Genomic DNA, 19,588 nt, shown 5'->3' with positions numbered 1-19,588 from the left:
TAAATGTATTCTGAGTAGTATCTATGAATGTATTCTGAGTAGTATCTCTAAATGTATTCTGAGTAGTATCTATGAATGTATTCTGAATCGATGGAGATTACTGTGTGATAAATTTTAAGTTTATCTCTTCTCTTTTTTTTAAAGTGATTAAGGGGTCCTAGGTCCAATCCCAACTTAAGTACGGACTTGGTAGGCTAATGTTGATTTCCAACTTCAACAAGCAAATACGAGCCGATCTCCCGTTAAATAGAAGCCACGTGATTGTTTGTACTTCCCTACAAGCCGTATCTACGCATTTCTTAGTAAATTAATCAAACAAAATGAATTTTTGTGATGGAAAATCTATCCTGTGCATAGTTTTTTTTAATGTTTTACATTCTTTTATATAAGCAATTTGAAAAATCGCTCTAATAACTCCATTCATGATTTTTAAGAATCAAACAAAATGCTCATCAAATTTCACCCCTTAAAAATCACAGGTGTGCGCGCACGATTGCGTGAGCAATTGCAAGATTACTAAAGAGCTGTAACTTTTATTTTTCTTTGCATAATATAATGTTCAATATAATATATTCAATGAATTATAAACACGAACCTTGGATTTAGCAACATTTTCCTTTTTTTTTTTTTAAATTTTTTTTCTTAACTTTAAAAATCAAAATTTTGCAAATGCGAGTCGACCTCCCCGTTAAAAAAAATAAAATGTTGCCGTTGTTTTTGGGAGAAGCATTTCTCTGACTATTCCCACACCCTAAGTTAAATGCAACTCGAAGCAACGGTTATATTTTGCTTGTTCGACTATAAATACTTCAAACTGAAAAGCGTACACGTACTACGATGCATTTTCTCAAATCGATCGACAATGTGTGCAATCCTTCAGTTTCATAAAGCCATTCAAGTTTACGAATTTACCGCATTACGCAAAGTAACAAACTCGAATACATTACTGTTAACAGCAGCATTTTTCGCTATGAGAGCTGTTGCCAAATCCAAAGACATATAACGACAGGACTGGGAGAAATCTGTCAGACAAAAATTTTTATGAAATGTCCTAAGACCTAAGCAGACAGATTTGGGTTCTTATCTGGACATTTCCAAATGCTTTCACAAAGAACAGAAAAAAAAGGGATACGAAAAAAATAAATAAATGTCTAAAAACACTCATGAACAAAATGTTGGGGAGTAGATGGTCCTCAAAGCATGAAAAGGTAAAAAATGAAATATCTCGCTAAGGGGGGAAAAAAAAATATAACCATATATATATAAAAGAAACCAACAAAACTTCAGTTTCGCCTTGGAGATCTGCAAGTGCCCAGATAAGAAGAGAAGCATTGGCAGCTAGTATAAACCGAGAAGTATGGCACACACACGCGCATTTCATCCACACACCCCCCCTCTTTCTACCTTCCTATAAATATATACACACACACACCTTAGCCTTTCTGGTCCCTCCATTAGATGCAGCTCTACACACATACAAACACATATGAGAAGCTATTAATCATACACTGAATGTCACTTCAAGGTGCTCACTGGAAAAAAAAAAATGAAAATACCTGAACAGAAAATATTTCAGAAATAAAGAAAGGTAAGAGTAAAAAAAAAAAAATTCCGGGCAGAAAAAAAAAAAGAGCAAAAGATGAGTTATAAGAGATGGTGGAAATAAAATGAAAAAAAAAGAAAAGAAGCCGCGTGACTGTTGAGGCGCAAAATAAAGAGCAAAAATAGGAATCTTCGGTCGGGTATAATAATAATAAAAATATATAAATGAAGCAGGCATAAAAAAAAAGGAGAAAAGATGACATAAACACACACAAATGCAAAAGAAAATGAAAAGTTCTTTGATGGAATAAATTTTTTCTCCCCTTTTCAAGACAGAAGAAAGCATCTTGGAATCACCTGTCTCGTGCTAATTCCCCAGACATCGATGTCCCACCAGGAAAGAAATTCCCCTTTCTGATAAGCAGTGAGAAAAAAATCGAGGACTTTTGTTTTTACTCACTACTCAGTTTACTTTGAAGAAACAACAACTATGAGTATATGTATGGAGTGTGTGTGTTTATAAATATTTTTTCCTCTTTCATAACTTTCTATTTACTATTTATTGAGAACACATATAATGATCTAAAAACTTCGTCCCTATGTAATCAATAGAAAATACTATATACTGTTTAATTTTTCAAAAAAAAAAAATTTTTCCTTTAAAAAAAGCGAAAGTAACTTGAATATGTATCGGGTATTGTGTATGTGGTAATACAATTCAAATGAGTGGATGATTTCAAAATAATTTGTGAAGGCTTGTATTCCTTTCAGACCTTGCATACACAAACGTGGTGGTTTCTTTTTTCTCACTGAAGAATATATATATATATATTTTTTTAACCCCAGGGAGTTAAGCTCTGACTTAAAGGATTGTGTAAGTTTTGAGTTGGAAATACGATGAACTTCGGGGGGTCTTTCATCAGAGGGCAGCACTTAAAAGTTCAACATTCAGGGTTTTTTTTTTTTTAAAAGATGGCTTCGAGGAGAAAGTACCTGGGGAAAAAATGTTATTTGTTACATAAAATTAAGGGAAAAAATTGTATGTGAACATGAATAAACGGTGCGTCATTTTGGCTGAAAATGTGTTTAAATTTTCAGCCAAAATGTGTTTAAATTTTCAGCCAAAATGTGTTTAAATTTTCAGCCAAAATGTGTTTAAATTTTCAGCCAAAATGTGTTTAAATTTTCAGCCAAAATGTAAAAAAATTAAAAATTTGAAATAAAAATTGACATTTATGTATTTTTGGGGAATCAAAAATGAAAAAACAGTCTTGAAAATCGAAAAAAATTAAAGCGTATGAATGAGTTATAGAAAACTAAAACAGGTAGCTGCGAAAGTTTTTAGTGGTTTTTTTTTCTTTCTTTTTCGCAGGACTGTTTTGGCAATTCATGCGTTTTTCTATTCCATTTGAATAAACGTTTGAAATTTTACGCAGGGAAAGTCTACCTTTTATCGTTATTTGTATATTTTGGATAATTCTGCAAGGTGTTTAATCAACTTGAATTAAATAGTTGTACATCGTTCGGAGAATGAAGGTAAATGCTGCCCAAACTCATTTAAAAAATCCGTGGAGATCATTGGTCTTCCCCGTATGTGCCGAAGAGCACGTGTCTGATTTCTTGTGACGGATGCTGCGAAAATGTTCAGATTTATTGCTAAAAATGGCTACTTCACACACACACACTGCCTGTAGTATAGTTATTTCCAAAAGTTAGGGCGGTGGGAGGGGGGAGGGGTGTAACAGTTTTCGATAAAATATATGATCCCATGTTTAGGGTTTGGCAAGGGAAGTGATAGGATAATAAATGCTAGAAGTTTATATTTCCACTATAGATGATGATTGGGATGAAGACCCATTGCAGCGGATGATGATGCTTTAAAGGCAGAAATCGAAGGGGAAAATAATCGGCCACCCGAAGCAAAGATTATAAACATTTTTAAAATTATATTATACAAACACTTGGCGGAATAAATTGAGAAAAAAAACTATATATACTTCAAGCTCGTTATAACGACACCCCACGTTATAGCGACCATTCTATTACAACTACCGGTAGGATAAGTCCCAGACGTTTTCTTATAACGACTACCATATATGTTTTCCTTCCGTTAAAACAAACTTCCCAATATAACGACCGTTTTCAACGGGACGAGGGGGGGTCGTCATATCGAGCGTCGACTGTATATAAATATTTCATGTGACATGCTTCTGAAAAGCTTCGAAACGATCAATTTTTAAAGCCTCATTTTTCTTTGGTCACTTAAAACGAGAGAGAGAGCGTGTTGCGATTTTTTATCGCATCTTTGATACTCGACAAACATCACACCATCCCACTCTTATTTGTTTCGCTCCCATTAAAATAATTCAATGATGAAAAACTATTAACAGTCACATAGATAAACGAAAAATAAACTTGAGCAGAAATTTATGAGTGAAAAAAAAAGGACACTTCAAAAAACTGAGGTAAAATTGTAAAGATTTTTTTCTCCTTTGCTATGAGAAAAGCACTGAGAATTTTAAGACTGACCCAATACTAATATTGCAGTTAAAACAATTTTGGAAAAATTTCACTATGTTTAAGATAGAACTGGTGCGACGACGCATCGTATCAAATACAAGGGTTATAAATACAAATTTATAAAATACAAATGATCATAAGTCATTTATGCGTAAGTATGACTTACTAAACCACACATGCACCTCGTCCACATTACTCTGTGGAACTTCTAACCAATTGGTACATGTTGGAATGTACGTAAATACAGGCCCATCAGTTAAGCCCTGGCTTTTGAAAACACACTAAAAATGGTATATATATATACACAAATATATATATACATACATTGAGTACATGTGCTTTGCCCCCCCCCCCGTGGAAAATGTTTGCCCCCTCCCCCTGGAAAAGTTGAAATGACGGTCCTGCGTAAATATGACCTGTAAAAAATTCCTCGTCTAAAGCGTACTTTAAAGATATCAATATCCCAGGAATGAAATGCGCAATTAAGCTTCAATTTCCTCATTGCAATAAAACGCTAACCGTTTCGTTTTTTTTAAGTGGACTTCATTTTTCCGATCATTTGATCACTTTTGTCGCACCACGGTCATTTTCTGCGCACTAGGACTACAATTTATTGCCGATTCCAAACGGCAGCCTTTTTTTTAAACTCAGATAGGTTGGCGCAATGTAGGACTTCCTGCGGTAGCAATCTTTCTGGGGTCATGTTACGTTTCGGTTGTACCCCTGTGTCAGGAAAGTTTCTGACAATGACGAACAGGGCATCGAACTTGCGACACCTCTAAGCATCCTTTGGTACTTTAGGCGAGTATCTTATCGGCAAGGGCTGCACAGCGCCCGCCTTTCAATTTTTTCTAATGATAACCTAAATTATGGACATGCTGGAATCCGATCAAAAAGACGTTGTTGTCTAGCGTTACCGAGTATATCCAGCTTTCCGTAGAGGAATACGGACAAGGTGTATGTGCGGTATAGTAGTAGTAGTAGCATATCCTGCTTCGAACGCGAAATACAAGTGCAATGATACAGCAGCCTCGGTTATGCGCGGAAACCACCATCTTTACGAGTATAGACAAGCAGCATTATATGATTCAAGTATGGAATTTTGAGGAATTTTACAAATAATGGAATTTTGGCAGAGGCAAAATTCATAATTGATAACGTAAAAGCTGGGCACACATATACGTGCATACGTATATTTTCCGCCTCTCATCTAGTGCAATATTTTATGTTTCAACGTAAAACGATGACTCTAGCATGCGCTCAGATATATATGAAGAAAACAGTCATGTCCGCTGAAAAAAAGTAACCGAATTGTACGTATGCGCAGTAGACTATCTAACGCCGGTAAGCGTGCAGTACATTATGCAGTGATGCTTCGAATACTTTCGAAGACTATTTGTCTTCCTTTTCAAATCCGTAAGTATAAAAGCGACGCTGATAGTGGTATGTATTCAAACTTTTCTTTTTCTATTTTCAAAATTCTATACACCGAGAACCGAAATATATACAGCCCAGTTCTCCTCCTTCAACGATTAGCAAGAGTACGTTGGGAGTCCCGGTGAGTTGTGGCGAGCCTCGGAATAAGAAAAATACTCCCCGTTTTGGAAATTCCTTGCACTACTCACGTAAAGCTGTAAAACTTCGGAAACAGAAGCAGATAATCAAGAAAACACCGTTTTGTAGACGAAGAAGTTCTTTGGAGAAAGAGACATAGCGAGAAGAAGCTTCGACATTAAAATTTCAGATAGGCAACAGAGAAAGAGAGATGAGGGAGAGAAAGTCCCGTCACACCTTACTCGCCAGCCAGTCAGGTACCAATGGCCCACGTAACAAGAACCAAACGCGGAGAGTTAAGGAGAAATATGCCACGCATAGGGGAAGGGCAGGTAAAGCGACTTTGGATGTTATGACGGTACGTGACTCGCCTGCCCAACACATTACCCAATAGAAAACACGAGACCGACTTCCTAAGAGAGAAAGAGAAGCCAGAGAGAGAGAGAGGTATCCCGTTTACCTTTAATGCTACGTCCAATATGCAAATTTACAGCAAGAATTCCGAAAAAGTATGCCAACGGAACCACGGGAAGTATCGGATTAAGGAACAGCATACCACACACACACACACAGAAGATCTCTCGGCACAGAGAAAACACTAAAAGGGACGCTACACAACGAACACATATAAAGAGCGACAATTTCTGAAAAATGCAAGCAGGAGAAACAAGGAAAAAAATTCTGGAAAAAGAAAAAGGATAAAAAAAAAAATTGGCTTTTATCTTTTGGGGGAAACTGACACCGTAATTGCGCTTTTCTACAAATTCTCACCAGACGCCTGTTTTGCCGTCATTTAAAAATCAGTATCGAGTTTATAACGTCTTTTTTTGAACGGGGAAAAAACCCCATCGAATGGGGGAAAAAATCTTTTCCATCTTCTTTCAACTCTTCCCCCCTCCCCCCTTAATACCGCAGGGAACAAAATCATAGGAGAGAATAAAAGGGAAAAACTAGGAAATTGTTGCCGCAACGAAAGAAGTAAAGGGCACTTTCCCATTTACCAGTACCTACGCCCTGTACCTACCGAGAAGAGAGTGAATTTTATTCTACGGGAAGAAAAAAAAACCGAAAAACTTGTGAAATCTGTCACAAGATACGAGCTTTTAACTCGACGTTCAGCGGAGGATGTATTGAACACAAAAAAACAATAAGTATATTCTATATGTTTTAGGGGCTTTCCTTTCGTAGAAGTGAATAAAGGGAATGTATCCAAGACACTATCAAACATTGCAGCAATTCCATTTTTCCCTCTCCGCCAAAGAGGTGAGGAGACTTTCGAATCTGATTTTTTTGAATCGTGGAGGAAAATTATTTTGACCTAGATCAGTTATTCTCAAAGTACGCGTCGCGGCGAACTGGCGATACTTGCCATGTGATTATTCAATGCTTTAAAGTAGTTCCTTTCTAGATTATTTTCGGGAGCAGGAAAAATAACGATTATGGCAAGGATCCACGGCTGACAAAATTTTGAGAACAATTTAAATCGTTCGAGTTAGTTATAAAAAAAAATTTCGCCACGGATTAGCATTTTGCGGACCGGTGTAAAATAAATGAATTTGGAGGCCCTCCAGATTGTCTGTATTCATGGCCTTCACAAAAAGAGGCTGATGCAGGCTTCGTCAGGCGATAAACTTTATTCATGCATCACCCTCCCCAATATAAGCGAATACAGGCTTTTCGAACAGGGAACGTCCCCAGCAAGATAGTACACCAAGATCGTAAAACCTTCCCCCCCCCCCGTATCCACCTATCTCCCACACACACACGTAGCAGGTGAGTATCGTTGATGCCCCCACCCAGCCGGGTTTTTCGCGGGCTCAGTGAATTTACAGTGTTAAGAAAAAAATTAGAATCCTCCTACGTCCCCGGGATGGAGCCCTACCCTAGTGAAGACCATTACTTTATAAAAATGTATTTTTGAATGTTTGCTCTACAGCACTACTTCGGCCGTATCGCTATATTGCAATTTACTGCCATTAACGAGTTGGGTAGGAAATGAAGGTGCCATCTCTCGGTGGTCGACTCAAGCTCTGTTAGTGAAAAATATCTTATCTATATTCTTCCCCCGGTTCGAACCTGGGACCTGACGGCAACCTTCACAGTGGTAGACGATGATCTTGTCACCATACCAATCGGGCAAAAAAAAAAAAAGAAAAAAAAGTGCTCTATACCACTGCTGTACAAAAGTGGGATTCTGGAACGAGCCAGAGTCAATAAAAGCTACAGATGCAATTGTGGAGGGCGATTGGCTCGACAGGGTTTGTCAGACAGAAACAAATATTAACTCTGTCACCTGTGGCAAATACTCATTTTGGTGCCCCCTTTTTGAACATGTTGGAGCGGAGCATTGAGAACATTTTTTTTCTCTCTCTGTGAGGGGGAGGGGGGGATTGATGACGCAATTATGTTTGGAAGTCATATTCACAGACAGAAGACATTTACACATTCACTTTAAAACTGTTGGAGAAAAAAGGGGAGGGGTAGCACAAAAGTTTTGACTCCGGCGTCTGTCTAAAATGTGGTCTCGGACAAGAGCGAATCCAGAAGGGGCGGGGGGAATCATTCCCCCACCTTCACTGAGGGCCGGGTAAAATGGGTCTGCCCTGTAAACTACACAATTAATCCCACGTCTCTACGGAAATGCATCGCCCTAGAGGGTCAATCAGCTTATAAAAAGAAATAATCCGATAGAAGCACGTTAAATCTGCGCGTGGTCTTGGTTGGGTGGGGGGGGGGGGGTTCATAGCTGTAAATGCTGATGATCGCTAATGATACGATTCATCTATAAATTGGTAATTAATACATTTAACTCCATCATGGCTCATAAAATTCTATGGTTCGGGGCTAAAGCGCCTTTAACACCTGCCCGAATGCGAGCATAAGTGAATAAAAATTCAATATTCAATAACCATCCAAAAAATATAATTCAATTTTTTTCTCTTTGGTCAAACAATTCTTGGCGTTTTTCCTTCAAAATTAGGGGAGCACCTACCTTTTCATCGTAGAAACCTTTATCGTCCGTCCTTTGAGCACCGAGTAACCTGTCTGTTTCCTGATCCGTGTCGCAATCTTCTGAAAAAAAGGTTTTCGGAAAAAAAATGTGCATGATTAGATACAAGAGTTTGAAACACAATCAAATCAATAATAATTAAGTTTTTTTAGAACTTTTTCAAGTCATTTTGACTGCATTGCGACCGAGTGGTTCTCGACCTTTGTATAGCCTATGGCCCCTTTTGGATCATATTTTCTTCTCATGCCCCCCCCCCCCGTCTTACCCAGTACACCCTATCCTAATGTAGGGGCAACACCCTTTTTACCTACTGAATTGAATTTAGTCAAAACTAAATTTACAATGAACAAAAATTTTATAGATAAGATACTACTTATAAGATAATATAATCTCTGTAGCCATGGGCCAGGCACAAATCGAGAAGTAGAGGGGGGGGGGGCAATCAGCACGAGATCCAGCGGACATACACAATAAATCGCTCATCCTGACACATCACTATTGGTCCGCAGCTGTCTTATTATGGACACTATATATGAGAGGGTGAAAGCTGCCTACCCTGACCGAAAGAGGGATTGGGGATGTAGAGCCGTAACTAGCCATTCCTGTGCCCGTGCAGGAATTTGCATTTAGACCCCTTCTGGCTCATTCTTGGGCTCCTTCCAAGTGGGCCCCTGTGCGGGTGCACCTGCTGCACCTGCCTAGTTACGGCACTGTGGGGGAGTGACCATGACCATAAAAGTAGTGAGCGGCCTTATGAATGATTGTGAGTGTGACTGAATTGTTAAGTGATTCACCATATGAGTGACCAAGTGAGAGACCGTATGAGTGACCAAGTGAGAGACCGTATGAGTGACCAAGTGAGAGACCGTATGAGTGACCAAGTGAGAGACCGTATGAGTGACCAAGTGAGAGACCGTATGAGTGACCAAGTGAATGTGCGAGTGGCCGTATCAGTTAGTGACTGAGAGTGCAATTAACCGTATTAGTGAGCAAGTGAGGGAAAATATGACTGGTCAAATGAATTTCTTTGAGTAGCCATATCATCACGCAATTGGTTAATCATACCATATTTCTTGATACGGTCCCTCACACTTCGTCACTCAAACGGCCAAGACAGGTGAAATGTCAGGGGGCGAAACGTATCAGAGGCGAAATTTCGTAAACCAACCTCAAGGGTGCCCCTTTGGACCCTGGTTGAGAACCACTGGTTTGGTGTAAAAACACGAGTCCGAATACCGCCGAGAGGTGTGGAGGCATAAACATTGGACTTAAAACAGATAAAAACAATTTCAGTTTACATTAAAAAATGACCGTGGCGTGGAAAAAATGATTAAAGCCGCGTTTACATTAAACAAAAAGGTTCCATAACACAAATTTTAGAAATTTTTTTCAACGTAATGGAAAATACCGTTAGATCAGCTGGAAGAAATAGAGCGGAAAAGCCGATAATAAACAAGTAATAAATTAGAGCCGTAGGAAAAAAATGGGGGGGGGGGGAGAAAAGATTAAGTTTCATCTCTGAATAATCAGATTTAAATAAATGATTCCAAGCGCATATTAATGTGTTTTTTTTTAGAATCCAATAACAATAATAAAAAAAATTATTGGGGGAGGTTTTCTTCAGCATCAATGATTAGTTATCGAAAAGCATGGGATAATGAGGACGATATCTCGATAAGAAAAATCGATGTTTCGATAAGTAAAAGGAGGAAAACGATGAATAATTTAAAGAATAGTAGAATATCGATTACACGTGTCTCTTTGAATGAGGACAAAGGGTAGGTTTTTCTCATTATGTATATGTTACTTCTAAGAAACGAATTTGGCCCGGTTGAGAAGGCCAATGTCCGAAATTCGGGCTTTCGCCGGCTCCTGTATATCAATCTTTATACATATCTATATCGAACCCTATGATTCGGGGGCCATTGCCGCTTTCGCGTATTTTTTAGTGATAATTGTGAACATTTTAAATAAGCCGTATGGTTAGCTATGGCTACCATAGTGATCAAAGAAATCTAAATATCAATATATTAGAGATACAAATATAGGGATCAAAAATAAGGACCAGCCCGAATTTTGGACATTAGTCGGGTCAACTGGGATGGTCACTTGGCGAAATAGCCAATTTCGGGCTTTGGCAGTAATATATGTAAAACTAGAGACTGGAGTACCAGATCAAGAAACAAGAGACATAAGATGGAGCTACAATGGCTATCGTGCCACAAGAAGATTTGAGACCATACAAGGCCGGGGTGTACACTGCAACACCTCCAGCCCACGAAGAGGTTCCATCAGGCTCACGAGAGGTAAAAAATGTATCAAAACAAACACGATAAATACCTAGAATAATCATATTTCCTTCAAAAAAAAAAGTACGGGAAATCGGGGTCCATACGAGTTATTACCAATTATCGACAAAAAAAATTGTCGAATTCAAATAAAGTTGTCAATTACAGCCAAAAAAAATAATTTCAAATGCAGCTAAAAATTGCCAATTACAGCTAATAAATTTTCAAAGACAAGTAGAGTTGCCAATTTTCATGAAAAACAAAATATTGTCCAATGCAAGTAAAGTAACTAATTTTTTTGTCCAAAAATCGTCAAAGGCAAGTAAAGTTGCCGTAACTGTGAACGAAATTGACAAAGGCAATAATTTATGTGTCATGAAAATAATCTGTTGATTTCTTGATCTCAAAAATTCAAAATACAGGGGGGGGGGGGGAAGGAAAGAACATTTTATGAAAAGGTTGGGGAGACCAAAATAACTGGAATGTCCCGTGACGTACAGGTCATCCTACGTATACCAGTTTTCAGCCAGCGAGCGGCAGAATAACCACACATCTGGTCCGTGAACTGCAAAGGTTGTGCAACCCTGATGTAAAGGGTATTTGAAGCTGAGCGATACCGTTTCTATTAGGCGAACAATTTAGAGGGTTGTAGAGAAACTTAACAAAGTTTTAAAATCATCTTTTGCTTCTCACGACGGGTCATGTTCGTCTAGGCTCATAATATGCTAGATATTAACCCTCTATGGTTCACGCCCATAAAAAAAAGAGCCGCAGACTATTTAAGTGATCTGGAAATGTGTCGCGGGCCGCTTAATTCATGCGGAATTGTGCCTTGGGTCACTTGGAGAGATGTGAAACTTTTCTTTCAAACCGAGCATAAACCAGGTGTAACGCTATGGGCAATTTACTACCAACTGAGTTGTGCCGGAAGTGGTGAGTATGTGTACCTAACAGTCTGACAGCGTATATAGCTTTGTGTGTGAATTTTTTTTACTGGTGTCATCCTATATTACAAATTCTGAATGCATATGTTTGCATATTTGTACTGTTGTAGGCTTGTTTCTCTCTGAGACGAGACTTTTTAACGGGGAGATCGGCTCGCATTCACGCACCTCGAAGTTGGGAACCACAGAACATCAACTTCAGCCGACCACCACTGTGGCAACGGTAGAGTGGAACTGCATCACGGGCTGATTGAGTGATATAGGACTGCGTCGCGGGTGGCCCGAATGATCTTTAAACATAACGCGAGCCACGGGGAACTGCACAGCAGGTCACATGAGTGATTTGGAAATGTTCGCGGTGCACTAGAGTGTTCTGGAACTGTGCCGTTGGTCGCTCTAGTGATCCGCAAATGTGCCACTTAGTTCGTTTCTAAAAATCATATTTGAGATCGAGGGGAGGGGGGGGGGCACATCACATGACTCCGAGGGTTTAATTTGTCCCACGGGTCATGGGTTGAACATGTATGAGTTAGTCGCTGGAAGAAAAAAAAAGGAAAGAAGAATTTATGACCGAGGCTCTAAAAAGTTGAGAGTTGGATGGAACCAGTATACCGTGCATTAAACTGCGAAATCCACTTTCTAAGCAAATTTTTTCTTCCCATCATTCCCCTCATTCTGATTTACGTAGTACCCATTAAAAAAGAATCGAGTGTTTTAATCACCTTCCCTGCGGGAAAAGAAGAAGAAAAAAGAAAAACCTGTTAAGCCTTTAAGCTTCTCCCATAGCGGAGAAATAAGGTTCTTCCGCAGTAAAACATCGACTTGGTATCTGACGAGATGAATGCACAGCCATTAAACAAACACCGACGCGGGAATGAGGAGGCACTTTTAATGACAACTCGCATTTACAAGGAAGCTATAGCTGCAAAACCCACTCATATTTCCACATTTAAACCCTTAATTTATAAATGAAGTCCGGGGAATGGGAGGAGGAGGTATAATGTAATGTCCTGTCAATAACTCGCCCGAACTTAAAAAAAGAAAAAGAAAAAAAGGTATCGTTTACGCTTCAATGGTGTGAAATATCCTAACCATGGAAAATCCTTCGATGGAAAATATCTAAGAGAGAAATGAGAGTGTGCAATAAATATCCACAGAGGTTCCTCCCAATGAGTAGTGAGTGGATTAATCTCGGGTGCACTTTTTTTTCTTCTTCTTCTACCCTTTGGCTTGACCCTGTGTATGATGTATGAGAGCCATCATATTTATAAGAACACGGGAGTGTGACTTGTGAAAAAGCTTTTCCCTAATGGCATATGAATGTTTTTCATTACTAACAGACGTTTCGCCCCTACCCCGTTTCGTCCATGGACATTTCTCCTGCCCCTGACCACGTGAGTGACGAAGTGAGTGGGTTGGGCAGTGACTGTATGATTGACCAAGTTAGGGGATGAGTGACCATTCGTGTGACCAAATAAATGCTTGAGTGATCGAGTGCGTGCGCATATGGTCACTCACTTCGTAACTCATACGGAAATTCACTTTACTAGTCATATGGTCACACACCTGATCATTCATACGCTCACTAATACGATCACTCACTTGGTCACTCATACGGCCATTCACGTGACCAGTCATATGTTCACTCACTTGATCTTTTATACGGTGACTCATTTGATCATTCATATGGTAATTCACTCAACCATACAGTCACTCACTCACTGATGCGTCACCCATAGGATATACGATCATTCACTTGGTCACTCATACTCATTCATGCGGTTGCTCGCTTAGCTATTAAGTAAGGCCACCCACACTGTCACTCATCCAATCACTTAGTCACTCATGCAGGCGAAATATTTCTCAAAGGGTGCAAAAACCTTTCTCTGTGGTGTCACGGCGAGCTGTCGATATTGATACAAATACACCACAACAGGCAAAATGCCCAGCAAGGTAGCTGAGAAAAAGATGCCCATAAACAAATATTGATGTCATATATTTAAAAAATACAGCTACCCAATTAAAAACACCATCACAAAAATTATAAACAATATATATACACATGATAAAATATTATACAATGTCCATAAAGAATATATTATGGTTGTCTTATATAAAACTATTTTAGACACCTATCGGGATTCGAACCCATGACAGCTAATAAAGTCTTTCGTTCTCCAGGCTAGTGTGCTAGCCACTGAACCAAATAGACTTGTGATGCATACTTATTCAAATGCTGTGAATTGCTTCTTTTCGATATTATAATCAGTACAACTGTAAATAAACGATGGATGAGACAAGGGAGCCGCGTGTGCCAGAAGTCTGAGAACCGCTGAGCTATCCACCATCACCGAGCACTGTAACGTCAACGTTACCGCTTGGTCAGCCAGCATCTCCTCTTTCAGAAAAGAAGAGATGAACACGGGTTGCCAAGTTCCTCTGAAAGTCATGAGAGTAGTCCGGTAAGACTATCTAGCAAGTTTGCCACGTTTTTAACCACAGCATCCTATTTCGTTTCTTCTTATTTTGGCGTAGAATCTTCCAGGTTAGCTCACAAATACCGCACGGTGATTGGATGTTTGGACATAGAAATCGCCAACTCGTCGTTTCTTTTCCGCACAATAACAATACTAGCGGATTTGTTTTTCCTCTGATTACTCTGAGTGAGGATGGAATACTTGCGTGACGTCACGAGCAACATGCGGAGGCCTTCTATCTCTAGGAGGTGCTTGATGAGCTCGCCCGTATCTTCCAACGATATAGCTGATCATGTATCGTTTTAATAACGTCATTCTAGGGTTGCGGGATTTTTAAACTCATTCTTGGTCTTTATTGGCTTTGAAAATATTAATTTTTTTTTTCGAGTGACCCATAATTATTCCGCCGGATCTTTTTGTATTTTTGCACATATTTAAATGAGTAAAATCAGTGATAGTGTTTAAAAAAGTTTTTGAAGCCATCACCTTGGGGCCCTTTCTTGTGAGAAACGATTGCAGAGTATGACGGATCCTTCATGGATATGTAAGATACGGTCTAGATCAGTGGTTCTCAACCGGGGGCCATATGGCCCCCTAGTGGTACTGGGATACCTCAAGGGGGCCACGGAAGAAAATGGAAAATGGGGCCGTGACATGTGGTTTAGAGGGCTTCAGAGAGCTGAGAAGAAAAATTAAGGTGTGAAGAAATAAAGCTTTTATATTAGTGACTATACACTTACAGAATCCAACAAAACCACCCATAAAACCAGGGCCGTCTTAGGGCATGGACCTATCCGGGCCTCACCGTCTACATTTTGCAACAAGTTCCCTAGTATGAAGTTTTTCGCAGGTCCCTGGCTAGATTTTTCACAGACCCCCCTTCTCTCTATATTGAATTATATTGTGAAAAATAAAAAATGATGAGAACCATATCAGGCCTCGGGCTGCAGCTCTGACTGTCCCACTCTTGTGAGGGGTCATGTCCGGGGCCCTCATGTCCATAAGTAAGGGAGGGACATGATATTTGTATGGTACAATAAATTTTGAAAATAAGTAGGAAATGTGTAGGCTGTTTATTTCCAGCTAAGTATGGGACTAACATAGCATCACTTTGCCTGAGGGGGGGGGGGGCGGCGTTGAGACGGTTCTGATAGAACTCGGACTAGCGGGGAGATCAATAAATTCTAGGCCAGTGGTCTGGATGCCAATTTTCTTTGCAAAATTTTCGTTCAGTATAAATTCAATGAAAAAATTATTTCAACACGTATAAAGGAGATGGGAGTTGAAGACTCAGGGTAAGGCAGGGGGCCACGAGAAAAAAAATGGTTCAAAGGGGGCCACGGGCAAAAAAAGGTTAAGAAACACTGGTCTAGATCGTCCTTCCCTCTTCAGGTTGATTGAAATCCGAAAAGAAACCAACTTACGACTACCGACCAGAAGTATTCATTGCATTTTATTTTAGTAAAATTGAGATTTAAATTGAGTCAAAAAAAGCCTTTAAAATAAAAAACTATTTTGAACTATTTCTTTCGGCATAAGAAACACTCTACCTTCGTCGATGTTTCTTTCACCTTGAGTTTCGCCATGACAGCCACCGTCTTTTGGCTTCCCGACCGATGATAACCTGCAATAATAATAATGATTTGAAGTGGCTATTGGAAATAAACAAATGCAATGAATTAAATTAAATCAGGGGACACTGGAAAAAAACAAAGTCCCTAATTAATGAAATCGCTGAAAACGTGTGCGATCATCCACGCGGTGGTGCATTGCATGTATAGCCTGGTGTGGGTCGATTGCCCTCAATACTTCAGAAAGGCAGGTCCAGGGCCACCACTCGATAAATTAGGAGGGTAGGGGGGGTACCCCACTTAGGCAACATAATAAAACACATTAGGTGCCATAATGAAAAATAAATGAAAAACTCAATTTTTTTTTTAATTGAAAAATAAGTTTGCGCGCGCGCACACACACACGCGCCATCTCAAAGTTCCAGGGCAAAATAAAAGAGGGCTTCCCTACCACCTTGAAATTTACATATTTATTGTCATAAATCATTGTGTCAAATCTTATCATGGAAGCCCCCCCCCCCCATGCAAATGGGATTGCCGTGTGCCCGGATTGGACTCATACGTGAAGATGGCCGTGGGTGTCTCGTACAATCATTACACGGGGTCATAAAAGCATGGCCCGCGAAATACTTGTGACCAGCCGAGCTCTTTCATAACAAGCGTGTAGTATTGAGCTTAGTGATTAGCTGGCCTGACTGAAACGCCAAAAGTGGCCCGCGGTGTTTCGGCGGTTGAAGACTCTTGCACTATACCAACTCCTCGCGACGCCTCTAGTAGTCACGACGCACGCTTTGAGATCCACTACTACTAAATTAAATCACACATGCACCTCGTCCATATTTCTCTGCGGAACTTCTAACTTCTTAAACTTCTGCGGTACATGTTGGAACGTGCGTGTATTTGTAGTGAACCTGACGTGAAGTTTGTTTCTGTGTAATGCTTGTTATGTGTAGTGCTGCCATCTGCCATAAAGTTTTTTTTAACTATTAGTGGGATTCAACGATTGAATAATTGTATCGTTGTAAGCCTGCTACTTTTCAGAGTATTTAGCTTGGAACCTCTAAAACATGTGTTACACAACGTCGTCTTTAACGAGCCCACCTCTAACGATCGCAGCCACGAGTCCCTTATGATAAGTAATTCCTATTAGAGAGACACGAGATATTCTAAGAGAATGAAACAATAAGACAGGAAAGAAAAAAAAGTAATGTCGTCATTCAAGAAGATACGCTTCAAGAACCTCGAGCTGACGTCTCACATCATTTTCTTTCAGGGTGTGTGCATTGAAAAGATCAGTAAGGGGAAAAAAAATGGAGAGAAAAAAAATTGTGGTCAAACCTCGTAACGATGCTTCTGGTAATTGTTCATTAATGATAGCAGCCATCTTCTCTTTTTTTTCTTGTGGCACTGCTTTGTAACACCGTCCCGTCTGCGGAAAGTGGAACAAAAACAACAAGAAGAAGAGATACCCCCCCCCCCCAATCTCCCTAATTGCTAGGGACAGATGTTTCGTCGTTGTATTATGAGAGAGCCCACCTGCTTTCTTTTTCCCCCCTTTAATGACAACCCTAAGAAAACATTTCCTTTTTTTTGCTCTCCGAGATTCTTTTTTAGTATATACGACATTGACCAAAGAGTATGTAGATATATAGCTAAAGCTATTTTCTCCCCTAAACACACGATTGTGTAATGATAACTTCCATTATCATTATTAAACGTGGTATGTACGTAAGTGCGGGGAGATGAAAAAAAATTCTCACCTGGGTACCCAGACGGGTTGGTTCGGTCCGTCGGATTTTCCCGTATGCGTATTCTTCAGCTGAACGTTCTTGCTCATCTGGATCGCCTGTTTGATCTCCTTGATGGCCTCGGACACGGACGACAGGTCCTGGGGTTGACTGCGAGATTCGTCTCCGAAATCCACGTTGTTCTCGCCGAGGAGCCTCTGACTCGCATCTTCGGGCTGCTTCGGAGCTGTAACAGATACCACACGGCGATTAGACACAACTAAACCGATGCGTAATCGAAGTCAACACACATTATTTAGCCTTTGAATCAACGATAACGTCGGAGCGATGCTCCCTCTCCCTCCCCTCTATCTACACCTCATTATCGCATTCACATCGTCGAGTAATCCACAGTTTAACAGACTCTAGCGGGAGATCGCCTAATCGGCGACGAGTGCACAAAACGGGAAGCAAAAAAAATCTTCTAAATTGGTTGAAAATCCCTAAACTAGGCGAAATATTTTAACATGCCACGAAAGTCCCTTATACGACCGACATTTATTATGGGTTCTCTTGACAACATTTACTGAGGCAAAAGTCGGAGACCATTAAATGATGCGGTCGAATTGACGGTTTTTAAAATTGTCCTAATCAGCATTATGAATATCACATTGGAAATCACTAAGGGCCGTACTCACTGACATGGTTTAAACTGTAGTCACAATTTTTTGGTAAGAGATCAATATAGATTGGTTAAAAACCTGAATTTAACCAATCCGTGTCGATCACTTATTAAAAAATTGTGACTATAGTTGCTATAGTGCTGGTTGGCTCGTGGCTTGGTGTGGGTGGTTTGCTGGTCTTGGATGTCATTGGATTTTTCCACCGTGGCCCACGTCTCCTGAGACGGACCAGCTTATATCCCCTAGTGGGGGTCACGGTTGGTCTGGTGGTTGTGTGACTATAGTTTAAACCATGTCGGTGAATACCGCCCTAAAAACCATCTAGAAATTGCCACATATTTTCAAAGATGATTATTATATTTTCCGTCGAACTTGATGAATGTCCTCCCCCCAACACAAAATAATAATAATAATAATGAGGAGAAAACTATAGTTTTTCGTTATTTCTGCTGTACGCAATAACACTATACTACCTCAAAGGGAAGGAGAAACACATCGTCTCTTTCTTTCTGTTATCAGAATCTGAAGAAAAGCTGACTCCGCCCACTCGAAGTTGATTGACGTGGAGGGGAGAAAGATAACATCCTATCAGAAGAAGAAAACTTTCAACGGCATGTGGGCTCGGGGTTGCCGTATTGAGGGAGTTTTAAGAACCAGAGATACGTCGGGATTGCCGCTGTCAGGGTTAAGAAAGTCCTACGTACAACGAGCCTTCACGTCGTCATCATATCAGTAGTGTCGGACTCGGGGTCATATTTTGTAGATCAGGCTGAGAATCCCACAGAATTAATTCAGAAATCAGTCTCCTAGGTAAAGCTCAATTCGAGCCCATCTTAACTGGAGCCCATGGCGGATACAGGGGTAGGGCGAAAAGGACGATCAGCCCCCCCCCCCATCCGTTCAGTAAAAAAAACTAATATCGGCATAGGCGGTAGGGCACCCAATCCCCACTCCCCCGTTCGTATCTGCTTATGACCCAAGCGTTCTCACAGGACTACAATACTTTCAATGTGTCATCAACTATGGGATAATTGGAGGTCCAAGATCTATTTTGGTGGAATCCAGAATTTGGCTGCTTTAAATGACAATGTATAAGGGGGATGTGATATAAAAATTATTTCAGATATTATCAAGTCCGGCTATAGGTTCTACTAATGTTTGGCACAAAATGTAATTAAAGAACATTTACAGGGAGCTTTTCAAACTTCGTATTTCTATAAAAACTGTCTTTTTTGGGGTTGCCAACACCCAAATCAGAAGAAAGGCTAAAAA

General features: G+C 40.0%; 1 protein-coding gene across 5 annotated transcripts in view; it reads right to left on the bottom strand.

Moving 5' to 3' along the window:
- Positions 1-19,588, bottom strand: part of LOC149078850 (uncharacterized) — a 214,179-nt gene that overhangs the window by 84,912 nt on the left and 109,679 nt on the right. For 3 of the 5 annotated variants that reach the window (XM_089241012.1, XM_089241009.1, XM_089241010.1), the window contains exons 3-5: positions 17,667-17,880; positions 15,886-15,959; positions 8,609-8,688 (exon numbers count right to left, since the gene is read on the bottom strand). In XM_089241012.1, coding sequence (XP_089097138.1) covers positions 8,609-8,688; positions 15,886-15,959; positions 17,667-17,880 — 368 coding nt within the window. The remainder of the gene's footprint in view (positions 1-8,608; positions 8,689-15,885; positions 15,960-17,666; positions 17,881-19,588) is intronic. The other 2 variants (XM_089241013.1, XM_089241011.1) reach the window with 1 other exon arrangement.

This window comes from Pholcus phalangioides, unplaced genomic scaffold, assembly GCF_987345545.1.
Source record: "Pholcus phalangioides strain wild (caught in Gottingen) unplaced genomic scaffold, Ppha-v1.0 ptg000013l_1, whole genome shotgun sequence".
In the NCBI taxonomy this organism is placed as follows: domain Eukaryota; kingdom Metazoa; phylum Arthropoda; class Arachnida; order Araneae; family Pholcidae; genus Pholcus; species Pholcus phalangioides.
The sequence above is the reverse complement of the archived record's forward strand: the minus strand, read 5'-3'. Positions and strand labels throughout refer to the sequence as shown.